The sequence below is a fragment of the Ptychodera flava genome, chromosome 9 (genome assembly GCF_041260155.1).
Source record: "Ptychodera flava strain L36383 chromosome 9, AS_Pfla_20210202, whole genome shotgun sequence".
Classification (NCBI taxonomy): Eukaryota; Metazoa; Hemichordata; class Enteropneusta; family Ptychoderidae; genus Ptychodera; species Ptychodera flava.
The window spans coordinates 14,879,570-14,895,718 of NC_091936.1; the positions used below are offsets into that span (position 1 = coordinate 14,879,570).

The 16,149-nt window shown below is 36.3% G+C and overlaps 1 protein-coding gene across 8 annotated transcripts in view; it reads right to left on the reverse strand.

The window, feature by feature from the left end:
• Positions 1–1,398: 1,398 nt before the first annotated feature.
• LOC139140102 (transmembrane ascorbate-dependent reductase CYB561-like) overlaps positions 1,399–16,149 on the reverse strand; it is a 65,158-nt gene continuing 50,407 nt past the window's right edge. For all 8 annotated transcript variants that reach the window (XM_070709123.1, XM_070709127.1, XM_070709126.1 and 5 more), the window contains one exon: positions 1,399–5,103. Coding sequence is in view for 4 of the 8 variants with exons in the window: in XM_070709127.1 (XP_070565228.1) it covers positions 4,926–5,103 (178 nt within the window). In the remaining 4 variants the exon portion in view is untranslated. The remainder of the gene's footprint in view (positions 5,104–16,149) is intronic.

The window sequence follows — 16,149 nt, forward strand, 5'->3', positions numbered from 1 at the left end:
GGCACAAGTGTAAAGTGTTTACTGAACTAACTGCTTCTATAGCTATAGCTGAAAGACTGTCGTACTCAACATGTGTGAGACTAAAAGATACGAGACAAACGATGACAAGTACATCACAAGGACGATTCCTTGACGATATCACTCTAGCATGTCCAGATTTCATGAAACATTATTACCACGGTCTTACTGTCAGAATATAGTGTGTCTTCAACAAACGCCTTCATGAAAAGACAGCCTGGAATGTGGAAATTCACCAAAAGAGAACAGAAATGTAATGGCTGTCAGCTGTAATGGAACAGGTAAGAAATGGCAGAATACACTGTAATACTGAATATTAAACCAATGTGTAGACTCAACAAACTGATACACAGAGTCTTGTTTGTTTGTGTGGTTTATTCGGGGTTAGGAATCGGGTTTAAGTGGGGAGAACTTGTATCTTTTAGATGTTTATATCGAAACGGTAAAACAATAATTATTGTAGAGCAAATTTCACCATTGTACTTGACCATGATGTGGCAATAAATAAATAGAATTCAATGATAACCAGTAAGACAACGGACTTGTAAAGACAGAAGAGATGCAAGGAATATTTAGGATTTTTCATTCCCATGCCAGCTTTGTTCAAAAATCATGATATTTCATATCTGAAAAATGGTTCCAGATGGAGTTTATCATGGAGGAAATCTTTATATATCTTTATAGCATCTGACAATGGGTTTAAAGGGTCAGCAACTGTAACCTTTGGTGATTTTTCAACATTTTGTTTGTGTGTGAACTGTAAGTTCTTGTTTCCCTCCTCAAAGCATATTGAAACACTAGCTATTTAGCTTGCCAACACATCATCCTTACGTGTGAAGTGCAGTGTAACAGTTATTGTTTACATTTGAATTTTAGTCCGGACCAGAATTCACTTGTCGACAATAATGATCAATGCAGTCCATGCATGTACAGACTCGGTGGATAAGCTGAACACTCTGTATCTCATAATGCTTTGCAGAGAAGAACAAGAAACTGTGATATTGACATTTAAAACAAAAGTAGTGAAACAAAATCATTACAAGTTATGGTTACTGGCTCTTAAATATGCCATGCTAATGCAGTCATAGTTTGAAATGATGGTTGTATTTCCTGCATGGTAGTAAAACAATGGTATGATTGAACCTGGCATGTCGAACAGTGAGTGTTTATCCATCCTTGTCAATGACAACTTTCACTTACAAAATTTGTTTTCAGTGCAGCTTTGCTCACAACTCTACATACATGTATGTGATGTGTATTTTCAAGCAGATTGAAGATATAATTTATACTGTTTAATGAAGTTTTCAGCATGTGGGTATAAATGATTATAACTTTGTATACTATAATACTGCCAACTGAGACAAGAAGAACATACCTGCCTTATAAGGACAACTTGTGATGTGGAAAGTCATTTATTTATCACATGTATTTGCACAAGTTCAAAGAATATACAGGTCACTAATTTGGGAACCCAGGTGACATTTTTGTTGCACAATAGGTGACTGCATTGCTATGCTGAGGGGAATATCGGAAAAATGACTGGAAACCCTGAAAACATCTAGCTTATAACCCTCAACAAAAACAAAAACACAGTTACAACTGTAGCACTGAACCTGTTCAACCCAATTGCTTGTAAAGAGGTCCAAAACTGCCATCGATAACAATGGCTTTGGACCAAACCAAAGTGGTGAAAAGGTACAATTGAAATAATATTCTGACATCCTAATAGTATTTATTTCAAATTTACATTTTTACTATTGACATCAATGATACAATCCTATTTCTAAATTTCAGACACTTTATTCACTTGAAAAAAACCACTATCTATACTTATATACACTAATTAATGCAAGTATTAGAGAGATAATCAAGATATTACAGTTTTCTCTCACAAAAATACATTTTTTCATTGATTTATAATATAATGCAGCTTAAACTTAGCTCTTAGAGTTTAATAAATTTGTAATGATATGTTGAAAATAGCACTTTGTAGATATATTTAATGTGACATGAGCAGGAATGAAATTCACTTTCATTCTCGTGAAATCATTGCTACTGCCTACACTATTGTACATATCATGACCAACAAAAATTCACCAATCAAGACAAAACAAGAGTTAAAGTTAGCTGCAGATTGAGAGTACACTACTAATGGTTACTGGTGTGTTTTTTTCTACTAACCGGGACATGACAGAGATAGAATTTGAATGAGAGCAATTGAAAGAAACAAGTCAGCCATTACGAAGACATATCTTTGTATTTTGACTTTGAGTATGAGGTATGGTGAGGAAGATTTTGGTAACATTTAGCTGCTTGCTGGCTACACTACAGAAACGGCAAAGATTAAAATTTACTGACAGAATCTGAAACCACAGACCTGAAGTGAGATCTAAGGGCGCATACTGAAACCAACAATCATGAAATGATTGGGTACGATTTTACATCACGCTCCCCAAGATAACAAAGGCTGAAGGATTACTTTTCTGTTTTGCAGAAAAACTGTAAATCAACTTCCCTTTTAAATAAAGGGGTAAAATAATTCATTTCTGTATATTGGATGAAATTTGGCATATTTTTGCTTCTATGTAATTGCACATTAAAAAAAATCTCATTTTAAGATATTACACTAATATTTCGATACTCAGCTGTCTATGAACACCACCATAATAAAAAGAAATGGTCTCTTTTGGTGACTTAAAAACAACACATGGTTGATAATGATGCCCAAAGGTCAAGAGGTTAATATGAAATGAGTCATACAGAGCCGTGACACCCCTGGAAATTCGGTCTTACATGGGGGAAAAGTACAAAATGTTCTGATATATGCCGTACAGACCATTTTCAAATAATTCATAAATAGTGGTACCACGCAGAAAAAGGGATTAGGAAGATCCTACATCTCTTGCAACAGAGGGGTATCAGATCGTCATACTCAAATTATCATACTGTGCACCACTACAAAGAGATGTTGTGGAGGTGCCCTAAATCTGGATGCGTTGTCAATACTGTCTCTGAGTAATCACAAATTATCAGTTTTAATTTCAGATATTTCATATAACTCATTTTAAAACTCTGACTAATTTCTGCTAGACAGAGTTGCTCATACTAGTCTTTGCATTGTGCATAGATGTGCGTTTTTGTCCAGTTGGCTACCGAGGCCACGAGCAACCTGCTCTAATGCAATGAGCATCTAATGCACCTCTTGAATATTTGAAACTCTGCATTTTCTAACTATGACTTTGAATGATATTAATCAAATAGATAAATATATATATTCATTGATTTGCACATATACCGGTATATCACTGTGGTTGAAAATACATTTGTGGTGATGGCCAAAATAGAGCCCTGTGGTCAACTAATAAAAACAATGATTGCTGTGCTAAATAAAAAAACCGGTATCAAGTAATGAAATAAAATTGCAGAGATGTTACAGAGTATTTCATAACAAATCTTTAAATTGATGAGAGGAGACAAACAACAACTTGTAGCCAATTTGATACAAAACGCATGTGAAGATGCACACATTATCTAAATTTCTTTTCCTCCTAGGCAAACAGCGATGGGTAGTACAACATTACCTATGCCGTACCGTGTAAATACACACAATACTGAGATTGAAATAAAATTACAAACATTGCCTGCTTGGCCCAATCAATAAATATGTAAAAAGAACAACTGTATTTGATGTGCTGTTCAAAATTGATATTTAAATAACAGAAAATGGATGCAAGTCTTTTGTATGTTTGTTTATTTGGTTTTTGTTTTCTCAACCTAATGTCTGCATGTACTTGAATCACAGAAGTTGTAGTATGCATCGAACAAATGCAAATGAGGCTATAATCACCACGTAGTCATGATATTTACAGCCCAATTTACATATACTTTACCTGATCTCATTTTTGATGAAAGCTCCAGCAAATTGATAAATTCATGTAGAACCAATTCATAAACTTCATTGACTTGACTTTGGAAATGCTTCACAACTGAGCATTCCCTGTCTCTTTGAATTTTAATTTAGATAAAAAAAGGCAAAAACATTTGGGTCCCTGAATAAAAAGGGGAAGGGACAGTTCAAAGGTCAAATTCAAATTTTCACTGACCTCTGCATGAACTTTAATACACTGTTCTCATGTGGCAGTATGCAATAAAACTGTGCTTTGCTGCATCAAAGCTTGACCTTTCACTGATGTTTTTTTTCTTTCATAGCAAATGAATGAGGTAAAATAATTTACTTGAAATCTTTGGTAGTCTCCTTCATACAGTATCATGTATATCAAGTGGTTGGTATTTTTTAAAATGACACAAAAAAGCTCAGAGGGACCATGACTAAAAAAATCAGACAATTTTGCATGTGTCAAAGGGCCAGAAGTTGAAATCTTGATGATTTCTTTTACTGCTTTTGTTTTTAATGTCAACTACAGTTTTCTTGTTCTACTCCACAAAGCACATCAAGATACCCAGTATTCAGCTTGTAAACAAAGCATGTACACTTAAAGTGCAATTTATTGTTGACGATTGAATTCAGGTCTGTACTAGAGTTCAAATGTAAACAATAAGTGCATTTTACACATACAGATGCTGTGCTGACAAGCTGAAGTCTTCACAATGCTTTGAGGAGTGTAGAACAAGAACTAGCAACTGACATGCAAAACAAACTTTTGCGAAAAACATCAAAAGTTACAGTTACTGTCCCTTTGAGACGGAAGTACAAAATATGAAGTAAGGTCATCTATAAAAACACAAAAAAGTGGGGTGAAATGGGAAAAAAATCATCTTTTTCTTCATTTTACCCTTTTACCCCACTTTCCTACGTAAGAATCTACCCGCTTCATTGAAAACAATAGGGTTATACCACTTCTACAGAAAAAATAGGGTTACACTACTTCTACAATGTTCAACAGGGGTCAGTAGCCCGATCTTCCTGGAAGCAGGTTGTTTGCCTCTTCAGCATCAATGACGTCTCTCCTTTTCCAAGTGCTATTACACACTACGTAGCCAACCAGCAGAGCAAACAGCACTAGTAAAACGCCAGCAGTGTTAGCTATTATGGCAGTCGTGGGTAAATTGTGGTACTTTTCGTCACTGTAATAAAGAGATATAGAGAAAAAAATATTATTATTAAAATACAATATTTCAGGCCAAAAACAATTTTAAAAAAAAGACTTAAAATTGATAAAATGTTCAACAGACAGTCACCTGCTTATATATTGAAAATAGTGTGACACAATTGATAGGTTAGAAAAGTTGCTGGAGGAAGTACAGGGGAGAGGGGTGAGCTCGGACTCCCCGTTGTGAGACACGATAAAATGAGCGCAACCACAAAAGTTTTTTACTGGTGGAACACACTAAATAGATGCCACTCTTTATGTTACATTGAAGATTTGGCTAGACACAGATGTAGGGCCTGCATTTCTTGTACTTGAAAATTGCTTCTGGCAACATACAGCATTGCAACTGGTATAAACTGGAAAAATGAGTACTGAAATGTTTCTATGTGGATGGTGGTGCCAGTGTAATGGGAAGAAATGTTCCCAGCACAATCAATATCTCTAAAACAACCTGTTAAGTCTTACCCAGGACAATTACATATGTAACTTTGCAGGCAAAAAAGTGGCAATCAGCCAGGGGTTATTTCCATTACCGCTGGCAAAATAGTTTATTCCTTATTGTCATCAAAAATATTCTTATATATGGGCCTTTTCAATAATATTTTCATTGTGCTGTAATTCATAAACAAGAAAATACTATGGTATCTTTTCAAGTGAAATTATTAATTCCTCTATGCTACAGAAGAATTCTGCATCAATCAGCTTTTGTTACACCATAGATGCTAGAAAACTAGAGTCTATGGCTACATGTACACAAAAGTACAAACTGAATGTTGTTTGCTTTGAGTGATGTGGTAGTATCAATGGCTTACTTTTGATGGCAGTTAACCCCTTGACTACCTATGGCGCCGGATATATCCGGCGCCATATTGAATTACCATATACCTTGAGTGCCGGAAATATCCGGCACAGTTAAATAGGCATATTTCCTTCGTTTTTGTCGCTAAAAATCCCGTAATTTCGGCGTCGGCACGCAGCATGACTAAGATTGATGTATTCCGATCTGGCGTGACTGTGATTGCGCCCCCGTACGTCCGAGTATGGCCAAAATCCGGAAGCAAATGTCGTGACCCATGACCTCGACCCAGAAAGGTCAGGCTGATCACAGAAGCATTGCGCTGGTTATTTACAGTTTTCAGAAGTATGGACGATCGTGAAGATGTTTATGGTTTATTTTTTTTATTGAAATGAAATGTTTATTTATTGAAAACAAATGATTTATATGTAAATATGTTCTATTAACAGCAATATTCGTGAATGAAACTAGAGGAAATACAATTTTTTAGGCCCTAAGCCAGTGAAATTTTATAGCAGCCATATTATCGGTATGACTGGTCACATGACTGGTCATGTGTTTGGTCATGTGATATGTTGTTACCTAAAATGTATTTTTAAATATTGTAAATTATTTTTTGATAAATCATAACCATTTTAGATGCATGTTTCTGCAAGGAAGACATAAAGCAGGTGTTCACAAATATAAATGTATTGATTTTCAAATACAGAATCATGTCAGATGCTGATGTTTGTGGTTCATTTACTCTGCCTTTTGTGAGAAAAATCTTAAATAGGTACATCTATTAATAAAGTTAAGGGTAGTTATTATTATATATATGTAAAGACAATGCCATGAAAATTGGAACTGTATTCAAATTTGCATCATTTTATGGATTCAAAACACGTCCTGATGCTTCAAATATTCATATTCTTTGCCAACTCTGGTCACTTGATGTGTCATGTGATCAGTCACATGACCTGGAAATACAAAATTTATGTATGAAAAAGTGGGAAATTTCATGCTGATTCAGAAAATATATGGTTTATTGGTACTTACTTAATTTTTACTCTAAGCAGTGTTCATGCAATGACCACACCCAAGATTTTACCAATATTTACATAAGGGGCCTGGTATATAGGAATACATTAGCCTTGGTAGTCAAGGGGTTAATGTGTGTGTTTGACTGATAAAAAAACATCTGTGGTTGCGTTTATTTTATTGTGTTACACAACAGAGAGGCCAAGCTCATTCCGCCTTCCCTGTAGCACTTGCGCATGCAACACTAAATCTATTACTAGCTTTGAGATGTCTCTTTACGGTTTATCTCCAAACAAAATCAGAAATATGAACCACATTTAGTCTTCCATGGAAATAAATAAAACAGGGCATTTAAAGTTTCGGGACAGCAAACTCCATTCTGATAATGACTTATGCTGTGTGAAATAAGTATCAACTGTTATCTCTCATTAATGATTGTATCAGAAGATTGACCAGAAGAATACTTTAACTCTTTCACCATGATTTGGCCCAAGCCCGTTGTTATCAATGGTGATTATGGATCTTTTTCAAGTAAATTGGGGTCAAACAGGTTAAGTTTTGAACCCTGAACCCTGGTGACCTATGACATTATGCAAGTATTTTCATCAGAGCAAAGTGCTATTAACCATTAGGAGAATAAAAAAGATTTGGATATCTGTAAAAATGCTGATTATTTTAAATATTAGATCTAAATTAGAGCCTTGTGGTTTTCTTATGATCAGGTTTTAACATCTGCTGTAAAATTACATATTCCATCTATATTTTGATGAAAAACAAAAGATGACAATGTGTCTATCATCCTCTACCAAAATTTGGGCTTAAACTCTAAGTTTGCATAACAATACAGTTTTAAGATAACATTTTACATGTAGATCACAGCTTTTTGAGTTACAAAAACAATAATTAATCATTATTCTGATTTCAAATATTGGTTTACAGTGTATTTTTAGAGAAGGAAAACTCTGGTCATTTCATTTAGACACTTGGTAAGGGATGGACCATTATATTTTTAGAAGGGTCATCAAAAATTGGGAAAAATGCCTCTAATAAGGGCAAAAACTACTTAAACATTTTTTGCAGCCATGTAAATATTCACATGGAGTTTGCCAAATGACCCCCAAAAGTGGTAAATTTTGGAAGTGGAATGAATGCTGTACAAAATCAATTTGTTAAAATTTTGCAAGTCAAGAAAGAAATGCTTGTAAGCATCCTGACAACCCCTTCCAAGATCTATATTGTTTGTTATTTCTGATTGACCAGTTTTCATCTCATGATATTTAAACATGGGGCCCGGGGGCACCGACGTCCTTTGTACCTCCTTACTGTTTATTAATTGCCATAAATGTGAAATTTGGCAAAATGTCAAATTGTTTTGACATAAATGAAAGTTATTTGAACTGGTTGGTTACCGCTCCAGCATAAGTCCAAGTGTGGATTGTAAGTATCAACAACCTTGATATGAACCATTGACTAAAAAACATTTGCTTGTTACACTCACCACACTTGTACTTAGTATTTGGAGTGTACACCTATCTACAATACAATGATAAAAAGTTTGGACTCTGTAGGTCAACAGTGCATCTTTAATGTATGAGACTAAATAAGCTTACCCCTCAAGTATGTATAGGCCAATAACAATATTTAATTTTGAATTATGTAGTGCAGGAAAGGACATACAATCAGGGTTAGCGGTAGGATTTTCAAGTTAGTAGCCACACTTACTCAGTGTGGCTAATTTGGTCCTAATTTTATTAGCCACACGCAACTTTCATTAGCCACACAGTAGACATGATGTTTAAGTAAACTAATTAAAACATTTGTAAAAACACATTCAGAGACACACATGACCTTATAAACATTTTTCAAGAACAGACAAATCATCATTATGTGATTTGGGAAAATTGTTTGAACTCAGACCAAAATAAAAATGAAAAAGAGTAAAATATTGATGAACATGTTACATCCTCATCTATATATACTCTTTTGTTGTTGATTTGCAAAACCTGTATTGCACTTTATGATCAAGATCCCCAATGGGGATAGGATTTCAATAAAGGCTTACTTCACTTTACTTTATGTGCTCCTACCCTGGTTAAACCCCGATACAGAAAGGTGATGAGCGTATAATAGATCATTACAGTTAATAAAATTACTTTTCCGATCAGAAAAACTATTCAAAAGGTGTTACAACAATGGGACATTGAAGTTCCCGCGACAGCATCGCTAGGAAAATGGCACGTTTTGCCAGTACCTTCATGAATCTGTGTCCCTCCGTACCCCCGTTACCTAAATAGAATAGTCCCACTCCGCACGTCCGCCATTGTTTATTCTCACTCAAGGCCACGATGAGACGTTGGTTTTCCTTCTCTAAATATGCAATTTCATTTGTTTGACGCTATTATCAGTTCATCAGTGAAGAGTTTTTACCGATGACTATTACAACTTTCACTGCTACGTCGTTGTTTTCACAAGATGTAGACCGTTTGATATTGCAATGTCGACTTGCTTTTATCACAGGCTCTAGAGTCAATGCAGGCGAACCGCTAGCCGCAACTGATACAATAAACATAGGGCCAAAGTCCCTGAAGCTACTATAGACATGGATACAAAATTAAGTATATCCTGACTGTATGAAATTATCTCACTAAGGTCATCCTAGGGACCTGTAAACCAAATATTAAAGCTGTCTGACCAGCAGTTTAGAAAAAAACAAGTGACCCAACAGTTGACAGAGCTCTGCTGTGTTATGTAGAGAATAACCTTTTGTGACACATGTATTGATGAAGAAGGTGGATATCTTTGATAGCTCATTTCAGGATGGCCTGACCAAAAATGGAATAAAAAATTCCGTAAAAATACAGATTTGCATATTTCACAATTTGAACAAATCTAAGTTGGGTTATCCCTAGGGACCTGTATACCAAATAACAAAGCTGTCTGACCAGTGGTTATGAAGAAGAAGATTTTTTACCAAAAACGCCTTTTTTGGTGCTAATTTGCATATTTTCAACAATATCAAAAATTAATAAAAAGAGTTTCTCAAAATCATATACTTTATCCACACAACAAATATCAAATCAGTAAGTACTGCAGTTCTCAAGATATATGGTTGGACGGACGCCTCACAAACGGACATACATACATACATACATACATACATACATCCTGACAGTGCACGCCGGACAGATACCAATCCCAATAGCTTCTATAGACTATATTAGTCTATAGTAGCTAATAAACAAGAGTTAATTACATTCTAATTAAAGTAAACAAGACTTGCTTAAATCAAGATTTTCATCATGAAAAAACAGCATATCTGTCAGGTTATAAAGAATCTTAAGCTGGTTATCTTTTTATCAGTATTTTCATCCTATTAACCAAGAACATTTTAACTTTCAAATGAACATTGTAAGTAAGTTCTGTTGAATAAGTTGAAACTCTACGTACTCAGAGAAAGCACACTGAAGAGACAAATGTTTGAAACTTAAGTTCAAGGTCATCAAAAGCATCATGTAACACTTTCATTGCACTGTTTACACAGCTTGCATAATTGCTATAAATAGCACATGAGGAATCTTACAGCCCAGCTTTACCATAAAAACCCTATCACTTTGACCACTCTTTTAATTGACCACTCTATTTTTTTCCTCAAAAAGTAATTTTATTTTATCCTTACCAAGTCAACCATAAATGGAAATTAGAACTTTCTCTATCTCTATTTATTTGACCACCCTATCATGACAAACTGTTTTGAGCAATTTCTTTTAGATAACATACAGGGCACAATAAATGACGGTTCAGAATATGTCAAAGTTGGGATTCAGGAAAGTTGCCTTTACATGTTTTAATCCTCCAAGATGGTAAGCATTTCACTATGAACTGTCAAAAAAAGTTGAACTTTCTGATAATTCTACACTAAAATTATTTTGTCTTTGATGATTTCCTAATTAATTCAATTATTTAAAATCATATTAATTATTTTTTTCTGGGTGAATTGATAGGGTTTATACAGTACAAGAATTACATACAATGTAAGTCAAATTTTGATCAAAAATGACCAAAAAAAATCCTTAAAAATACAGATTTGCATATTTCATCACAATTTGAACAAATCTAAGTTGGGTTGTCCCTAGGGACCTGTATACCAAATAACAAAGCTGTCTGACCGGCGGTTATGAAGAAGAAGATTTTTTACCAAAAACGCCTTTTTTGGCATTAATTTGCCTATTTTCAACAATATCAAAAAATTAAAAAAAATAGTTTCTCAAAATCATATTTTTCATCTACACAACAAATATCAAATCAGTCAGTACTGCGGTTCTCAAGATATTTGAGTGGACGGACGCCTCACAAACGGACATACATACATACATACATACATACATACATGCAGACTGACGACGGACGCCGGACGGATACCCATCCCAATAGCTTCTATAGACTATAGTCTATAGTAGCTAAAAATGAAGGTGAGCAACAGCGGAAGCCATGCACGGAGATCGAGTAAATTTCAACAGACGGTTTCGCCCTCTTTTATCTCAAACACAACTTGTTTATTGGGGTCGATCGATGCTTCAGTTCATCAACTTCATGAATACTCACACCAATATCCAAAATCTCTCTGTTAAGTCCATGAAAAAGCTGTGTTTTCGGAGCAGTGTCAGCTAGGAAACGCTATAATCATACATGACCCGCACTGACCTATCACGAAATGTTCTGATTGATTGTTGCTTTTAAGGGAATACGTCATCCGTTTCAGGGGGTGCTACACTCGAGAGATTTAGGTAACGTAATTACGTTCGATCAGTATCCGTAACGTCCTTGTCATGCAGTGTGCGAAACTCATGCAAATCTCTACTGGCCAAGCGGGCAAGCAACTTTAAAAAATCACTGGCCCTGAAGGAAATCAACTGGTTCGTTATCAGGTCAAATCCAAATATAGTGAAGATTTTTTACCCGCGCTCAGTATAGGGGCCCAGAACATGGGATTGAAAAATGAATAAAGGACACCACTTCAAAATCCTAACATCAAACTGTTTTTTATGCCTTTTAATTCTTTTATTCTTTTTTAATTCTTCAAATGAAGATGACTATCAAAACCGAAAGTTGGGGCAACTGATCTCAGTGTTAAAAAATCATAAAATCAGTGAAAGGTTAAGCACTAACACATAAACGTTTTCATTTCCTAAAATAGCCTTTCCACGACAAATATTTCTAACATTGAGAAAAAGAGCACAAGCGTGGGCTTGAAAGACGTCCCAACACGGAAATGCTAAGCATCCAGAACTCCGATCAGGGATGGGTAAGGTTTGGCAGCACAAACACCGGATCACACACAAATTGAGTCAATAACACATGACTTTTCAAAAAACGATTCTGACTTCTCCCTTTTGAGGGACTCATCATCAAATTCAATGAAGGGAATACAAAAAATAGGGTAACTGATAAAGAGAAATAATACTGAAATGTCTAAACCCACGTTAAAAGACAAATCACAAATTTAAAATGTGAGCGTGATTTTTACAGTGACCAAGGCAAATGGCCATCAAGTCAATGAAAACGGTACTTTGCACGATGTTTAAATATCGGACATTACTTTCTAGTATCGAAGTTTGACGTCCGTCATATATCCGTCATCGTAACGATCTATACTATCTGGTCTAAAATCGATACTAGACAATACAAGAATGACTTGCCTCTTGTCGCTGCACGCCGGGTTTGAGGAATTGCCCGTATTTTACCCCAAGCCGATAGATATCGGCGATTTTGAGGACTCTTTATAGTAAACAATACTAGGCAATTCTGGAATGACTTGCCTTGCGTCTCGACACGCGGGATCTGTGAAATCACAGATATTTACTCGATATTTATCGGCGATTGGGACCCCAATATCGTCACCAGAATGACTCACCTCGTGTCTCGGGCACGTGTGGTGTATGTAAAATCACCGATGTTTATCGGCGATTTCGGGACAAACGTCCGACTCTTTATGTCGGAGATTTGCCACCTCACAGATCTTGCCAAGCCCGACTTCATCATTTCGGCTCTAACTTCGATACTATACTTGTTAAATAGGGGGTAAATAATCGATGTATATCTTGGAGATCAAAACCTTACAGATTTTGCCCCGCGGTCTAGCCAAGCCCGATTTCAGTAGTCTGACTATAACTTAAATTAGGCCTATACGATACTAGACTTGTCTAAAAGGTGGGTAAATATCCAATATATATGGGGGTTTCACCATCTTACAAATCTGACCATGTTTTTGTCAAGGGTCTATGATCAGACCAAACAATTCTAATTTCGATACTGTGTTGTCCAGTAGCTGCATATATCCGATATCATATAAAAGTCCAATGTTGAAGTGTCATCGAAATCCAGTTGACCTCGACACATGCAACTCGATCGATACGCTAAACTATTATTCTTCTATGATCACGACGAGATCTCCACCCTAACACATGTAAGGTCTTTCGCTCTGATGCAGTACCGTATCTTTGAATAATTTTGTCAGGTATTTAGCTTAGCAAAACATTCTGGTAAACTTCTGGACAATAGGAAAGGAACAGCACCGGGACATCTTTCAAGAGTTACTGGTACGTCGGGCATGGAAACTGTTGGTCTCCGGCCATCGGGTTAGCGTGAATTCGCCACGCTGTTTTCATGTGATAACCAGACGTTGCGTGCGTGTGGAGCAGTAGTTTGTAACGTCGAATGACACTTTACACGTAGTCATAATTACTAATAGTGTTTTTTTTTCAGATTTTCTAATGATTTCCGCGAATAGTGACAAGCAATCTTGTAGAGTATCACTGTAAATTGCCAATTATCTTTGAGGCCAAAAAAAAAGAAAAGGAATTGTGCAGTTCAGATATAAATAATTTTATCTAAGAGAATAAAGTAGTCCTCGCGTAGAGAATATAATGTTTCTTAGAGCTTGCACGAATTTTGCTAAAGCTTGTTTCACATATGTACAACACATGATCAAAACGAGAACAAAATACTATAGCAGGAGCCTGTACAATATGTGCTTCCCCTCCCATTTGCACTAGGTGCAAACCCCCTGTCAGGTACGGCAACAAGTCAGGAATGTTGAAGAAAATTTTATTCAAAGTAAGATAAGAAGTGAGAACATTAATGAGGAAAACTGTAAATCTTACTTACCAGTATGAAAACGTTGCCATAGCGAAGCTTGTGGTGCGGACAAGTGAAAGTTAACCGATATTTTGAATTTCCGTTCGTAAAGTCGTTATCCAATCACAAGCTTCCGCTTGTGGGTCATGACCATTGACCCCAGTCAGTGCGGGTCATGTATGATTATAGCGTTTCCTAGCTGACACTGCTCCGAAAACACAGCTTTTTCATGGACTTAACAGAGAGATTTTGGATATTGGTGTGAGTATTCATGAAGTTGATGAACTGGAGCATCGATCGACCCCAATAAGCAAGTTGTGTTTGAGATAAAAGAAGGCAAAACCGTGTGTTGAAATTTACTCGATCTCCGTGCATGGCTTCCGCTGTTGCTCGCCTTTTTGATTTTTATTGTATCAGTGGCGGCTAGCGGTTCGCCTGCATTGACTCTAGAGCCTGTGGCTTTTATCATGTGCAGTCAATGCACATGCCATGCCAGCTGGTTTTATGGTTCACACAATGCTGTCGATCGACAGCATACACGACGTCTTTGTTTCACGTTTACTTTTCACAAGTTATGATTAATGTGGAAATTTCACTAAAAATATCGCTGATCCAGGGATTTTGTAATCAGTTTGATTTGATACTGCGATATGAAATATTGTGTCAATAAAGCTCAGAATTGTCGCTGAGTTTTGCTGCTTTTGGCTATGGTTGTCTATCTCAGCACTACCTCCATGATCTCAGTATCAGCGTGATCGGAAGGCCAGTTCATGGAGATCGCGAGAATGTAATTGTAATATTTTGTCTTCCTTTACAATTTCAAGTAAGCGCTTTAAATAAAGAATTTTTTATTTTGTCTTTAGCATATATTTGGACTGCTTAGTTTTATCAATTTCGACGAAATCAGCTGTCGCCACGCTTTTGAGATCGTGGCGATTGCCGATGGGTTTTGTTCGCCACAAACAAGCATAGTGATGTTGACAACTACATGCATGCCAGTGCACGATTTCAAAGTAGCCAGGAGGAAATTCTAATGGTCTTTTAGTGGAAATATAGGTATTAAACGACAGTGAAACAAACAACATTAGTTATCGTGACCTTGCTAAAGTGCAATCTCGGATCATGTATGATCTGATGATCATGCCAAATTACCATGTCGGATTATGCCGTGATTCTGAAGTGCGCGTACTTCCTTAGTAAATCGGTCAACATAAAACTTTAAAAGCACACACTTTAGCGATCGAAGTAAAAAATGATGTCAAAATCAATGCACAACTGTCGAAATTACCCAAAATAAGCAACAGAAAACTAAAAGGAATCGCTGTGTCGAAAGGACAGTACGTTAACATAAAAAGACGCCAGTTTGTTATGACATGGAGGCCGGAGGTAGAAGGACAGAGCATTCCCTCGCTCTCACCCAGCTATGTACGGGCCGCCGGTTGGGTTGCCTCGCTAGTATTAAAAGCAATGGATTCGCCGGTACTGGGGAGTACCGAGTACGGAGCCTCGGAGGCCATCATTCTTCAGTCTATCGAAGGAGCGTTTCGTGCCAAAAAATACATGACAGCAATCAAATATACGCTAAAACCTTTAAAACGTCAAAATTCGCAACTGACCGAGAAACATGAAGGCCTCGGGTTTTTTTTTCAAAGTCCTCGAAAAACAACGCTAACTTGTTATGTGCGCATGCGCATATTAAGGGGAGACCCATTTGATTTCGGGGGGGGGGGGTATGCAGGAAGTGGGTATGGGAACTTTTTTTTGTTAGAGAGACAGCATTTTTTGATTTCTACAGTCAGACCTGCATCAATTTTTTTTTCAAATGGAGTAGCAGTGCAATTTTTCAAATTTAAGCCAGTGTTTCACATATCACAGGATGTTTTTATTTATTCATTTACATTCCAACAAATGACAAACAAAATGGAAAGTCTATTATATATACAACTTTAAATTATAGAACACTTTTTTAGCAAATCAACTGTGATCAGTACTATACCTGCTTTTCTTTAAAACAGTCAATTCCTTTTATGTTCTCAGGGGAGATGTTATCTTTTGTGGTCAGAGAAACAA